General features: G+C 40.4%; 1 protein-coding gene across 1 annotated transcript in view; it reads left to right on the top strand.

Annotated features, from left to right (window-relative positions):
* Window positions 1-1,770: 1,770 nt before the first annotated feature.
* The window catches only part of LOC107701750 (nuclear receptor subfamily 4 group A member 1-like), a 4,458-nt gene continuing 1,175 nt past the window's right edge, over window positions 1,771-5,053 (top strand). Inside the window, exons 1-4 of the mRNA XM_016503860.1 lie at window positions 1,771-1,894; window positions 3,654-4,435; window positions 4,578-4,707; window positions 4,842-5,005. Of these exons, the coding sequence (XP_016359346.1) occupies window positions 3,656-4,435; window positions 4,578-4,707; window positions 4,842-5,005 (1,074 nt within the window). The 5' untranslated portion in view covers window positions 1,771-1,894; window positions 3,654-3,655. The remainder of the gene's footprint in view (window positions 1,895-3,653; window positions 4,436-4,577; window positions 4,708-4,841; window positions 5,006-5,053) is intronic.

The raw sequence follows: 5,053 nt of genomic DNA, 5'->3' as shown, positions 1-5,053 counted from the left end.
GCACAGGCAAAATATTTTCAATCTGTATTCCATCTCCAAAGTGTTGAAGTCAGTTAACTTACCGCGCAGTTCCTGCTATCATGTTGGCCTACTCTGAATTCTTTTGATGACCTGATGTCCTTGTTTTTAAACTGGATACTGTGTCAGCGGCCTGCATTTCGTGTTATTTGGCCACCGGCACTTGAATCAACCTATTCAGCAAGACTGAATAGGTCACTGAATAGGGTCACTCATTCACTGCATATTACTGAAAGGTTATACTCGGCCATGTGGCAGAGGAAAATGGATTATGACATGGAAACTCTCTGTCTCATGTGTGAAAGTACTGTGTGAGAAACAACTGATATGGACTGCCTCTATCATCACCTAGTAGCCCACTCAGCAAGCATACTGTATCTGGATCAGGACATGCTCTTTAAAATAGCAGCACAAACATCTCACCTTGGTTGATGGTTGGCTGTTGATTTATTGTACCTAAAAGGTAGCCAATTAGAGTATAATTGTTTAGTAGTATGAAAATTTACACCTACAACATGCAGAGACAGGATGTTTTTACATTTGTCAGGAGTTACTAGTGCTCAAAATATCAGATGATGGATGTCAATAAAGCTTTTTTCTTTAAATATCTTTTGTCATATGAATTATTTCCGCAAGTTAAAGTGAAACAGCAGTATGACATGCATAAGGTCAGATTGTTGACCTTATAGATGAACATGCCTGTAGTAGATAAGGCAGACAGAGCCATAAACACCATAGACACTCCATAGTATTCTGAATAGCTGTATCAATATGGATTTTTTTTTTCAATATTTGATTTATAAAATTTTATTCCCAATCTAGAATATTTCATTACATACGTTTTATTTGTGATCAACAGAGTGCAATTTTAATATACGCTAATCTTTGTTCACAAAAATTGTCCTGAGTAGGCTACTAACTGGAAGTTTAAGAGTAGCCTAGTGCAAAGTCCAGGACACACTAAAATAATATTTGTGACTTGAAGTTGGTTTATTTTCATTCCCAGATAAAAGGAAAACGTTTAAGCATGAGAATCACCGCATGGCACAAGAGACGTGGCATTTACTGGCACTGTCAATCCCTCACACACCCTATATTGTAGTAGCCTACTCAGACAGCGCTAACTTCCGTTTTCATTTTTTCTTCGAACACTTTCATGTTTTGACACGTTCAGGGTGTGCAGGTGTAGCCCTACCCTCTCCTAGTGGGCTCGTTGTGGTTTTCTTTGAGGAAACTGTCTCGTGCGGCAGCAATAATAACTGAGAATTTAAGGGAAAATGTAAAAAAAACAAAAACATAATGGATTTACCCAGTGTAATATATTTCTACAAAAATATTCTAACAATATATACGTATATTGGCTACATAAAACGGTATTGCTAAAATACTTTTTTATTTGTTTTAATCCTCTTAATGAATCCTGTTTAAAACGTAAAAAGCTTTGTGTGTTTCGTTTTACTCTGTCTGATGCTCATCTTTAATCATCTGCTAGTTATTTGTGTCTTCTCCTCACTATTTTTAACTAAATTCAACCAGTTGCAGTCAGAGCAGCTATAATTAGAACAATAAACGTGCGGATTGTTTGCGTCAATGGAATCCCGTGTGTGCGTCATGTCTTTTGACTGCGAGCCCTCTGATTGGTCGGCAGCCGGAACGATTTGCCAAGGATCTCCGCCCCTGCATGGCCATATTTGCCAGTGGAACGCCTCGAGAGGATGCACCTTTGACGTAATGGCACAATAAAGTAGTCGCTATATATCTGCTCGCTCTCAGAAATTTGAGAAAACAGTCTTGTCGTTGCCGGGGCATTTATACATGGTTATCCATCACTTGGAATACGGACACTTATAAGTCCCTCACCACAACACATTTTCAGGTACGTAAATATTTTTGCTAAAATTCGGAAGTCAGTTAATACTCCTTTCTCTCTGTTTTATGCTTCTTTTAAACCATATACGAACAGCAAATGAGTTTGCAGTAATCCAACGTATGTGTGCGTGTTCATAAACTGAAACATTTATGCTGTTGAGGTCTAATTTTATGTAGTTTGTATTCTTTACTACACTTCTTTACTGCGAGTTTATTCAGAAGCAAATAGCCTAGTGCGAATCCAGATTGAGTTGAAAGCGCAGAATGAGTCGGCTTCTGGAATTTAAAATGTAAAAAGATGTGAATGTGAGAAGATAGGAAATGTGAACCCGTAAAAAATTAAAGATTAGACCGAGAGGGTGTGTGTGTTAGTGGTGCGCTTCTGCACGCGCGCTGTCTCGCTGCAACAGGTGCTCGCGCAACAACTTATCTGCATACACTCTCTTTTTAAACCTGACTGTACTTAAGCTATTTTTTAATGATACATAAATATATTAAACGGTTCATATAGGTAAAAGACAAACGACAAACCATGAAAGGAACAATGTAATTTTAAACAAGATCTTAGAAATCTTATTATCGTATCCATATGAAAAACGTTTATTTTCTACACATTTTGATTTATTCTAAAAATGTCAAGTGGCGTAGCATTTACGTACAAAGTAGTTAAATACTTGACCTTTGATACACAACTTCATTATTTAGTGTACACACACAAAAGATGTGCCTTTTGTATAAAATAATAATAGTAATGACCTTGACAATGACCAGACCTCAGGGTCTGAAGGGGGTCCTGTCTGTTTATTTGTTTACTTTTATTATTATTATTATTATTTTGTAAACAAAATTACCTGGCTTCCTGCATGCTGGTTATGCCACACAGACTGATTTGTCACAATATGGATAGTATTCTAAAACAAAATTGCTTCACTGATTCTTTTTAAATAATTATAAAATATTATGCTAAACAAACATTTTTTTCAATTGTCAGACAGTTACACCACCTAGACATTTTTGACTTTAAGAAACATATCTATTGCTAATGCACTGACTGGTATAGTCGGTGCATTATTAGTCAACATAATTGAGGCAATGAAATGTCCAGGGGTCAAATGATCATCAGGTCCCATGTTCTCACTTTGCTCTGGGTGCAAGGTCATGAATGTCTGTCAACTGCTGAGCCAGAATTGTCTTTTGCATTTACCAAGTGCATTCAATTACTTTCTGCAGAATTACTCTTTTAAAACAAGTTAATAGTGGCATGTTTTCCAAATATTTCCATTGCCAAATTGAATACATGTGGAAGGATGTTAGAAATGTAGTATGATTGAATGTAAGCACTTTTTCACTGCCTTGTTTTTTTTTTCTTCATTTATCTTATCACTTACCTTATGGAACACTATGTCTGTGTTTGCTGGGGAAATTTTAGTCTATCTAAAAAAGTTCCATATACATACACCGCCCACTCACACTCACAATCATACACACCCTCTCAGTGAGGCAACCCACGTGTCATGTTCGTCTTGCGTTCTTAATGTGGTAACACAATATTAAGCATGGCTGCCCTTTCCAGCCAGACGGCTCTCTAAGTTTTCTCAGAAATATAAAAGGCACTTCATAGAACTGTGTCTATACAGACTCTTTGGTCGGCGAGTAAGTCAATCTAGGTATAGGTTAGGATGCGTTATTCGGCTCTTGAGGCGTTTGATGTTTCAGCAGCAATATCTACGGTATTGAAGAGTAGATGTTGTGGTTCTGTTCTACAGAAATGACCTGTGTTCAAAGTCAACATGGAGTCCAGACCTATGAGAGCTCCCTCTTCAGCTCAGAGTTTTTGAATCCTGACTTCACCTCCAGGTTGGCCATGGATGTGACTGACCGGCGGGACCAGCTCTCCACACCCTCCCTACCCAGCATCACCTCTCTGGTCGAAGGCTACGTTGGGGAGTTTGATACCTACTCATGCCAGATCGCCACGGGAGCTGCTTCTGCCTGTCCGGGCGGCACCTCCGGGCAGGACTTGTTCAAGCTGGACGACCTCCAGGTGTACGGCTGTTACCCAGGCACATTCGCTTTGAGTTACCTAGACGAGACGCTGTCCTCTTCAGGTGGGTCAAACTGCTTTGGAAGTCCAGCTTCTGTGCCATCGCCCTCTACCCTGGGATTCCAGCCGATGTCTGCCTGGGACAGCACCTTTAGTCCCTGCTCCCCTGATGAGGGCTGCTGGGGTTCAGAGAAGCCTCTGAACCAGGCCACATCTTTCTTCACGTTTGGGCACGACGAGCTTTCTCCTTTGGGACAGCTCCATCCACAACTCCCAGATCAGGATCCCTTTTCTCATTCCCAGCAACACGGTTCTCCACTTCCCTTCAGCCCACTCAGCCTGGACCAGGGCAGTCGGGATGGCTCAGGACTAATGGACGGACACCTGTCTCCTAAAGTAAGGAGCCCCACAGGAAACGAAGGACGCTGTGCAGTGTGTGGAGACAATGCTTCCTGTCAGCATTACGGGGTGCGCACCTGTGAAGGATGCAAAGGCTTTTTCAAGGTGAGAGAGTGCGAGCATACTATACTTGATTAGCACTTATAATAATTTAGCAGCAAGACATGTCATGTCAACTCACCTCAGCATTTTAGATTTGTGCATTAGGCTCATTTGACTGACTAGGTTTCCTTTTTGAATTTTGTAGCGCACAGTACAGAAAAACGCCAAGTATGTTTGCCTCGCCAACAAAGACTGCCCAGTGGACAAAAGGCGGAGAAACAGGTGCCAGTTCTGCCGCTTCCAAAAGTGCCTAGCTGTGGGAATGGTGAAAGAAGGTGAGAATTAAAAATATTATATTAATATATAAAAAATGACATAATATCAATTAGTTCAAATTATATAAAAAATTGAAATACCCACTTACCCTCAAAGCAATTTTAATAAGCGTACATATTGTCCCTCTGTGTAGTTGTGAGAACAGACAGCCTGAAAGGTAGAAGAGGTCGTCTGCCGTCCAAGCCAAAAGTGGTTCAGGACTCATTGTCTGTCTCTTCACCTGTAAACATCATCGCCTCTCTCGTCACTGCCCATATCGACTCAAACCCTGCCAGTGGAAATCTAGACTATTCAAAGGTGAGGACAGAACACACTTCACAACAACCTGACAGCAAAATTTAAAGC

Source organism: Sinocyclocheilus anshuiensis, unplaced genomic scaffold (assembly GCF_001515605.1).
Source record: "Sinocyclocheilus anshuiensis isolate Anshui unplaced genomic scaffold, SAMN03320099.WGS_v1.1 scaffold1658, whole genome shotgun sequence".
NCBI classification, from domain to species: domain Eukaryota; kingdom Metazoa; phylum Chordata; class Actinopteri; order Cypriniformes; family Cyprinidae; genus Sinocyclocheilus; species Sinocyclocheilus anshuiensis.
Note: the sequence above shows the minus strand (reverse complement) of the source record. Positions and strands in the feature narration are given on the sequence as shown.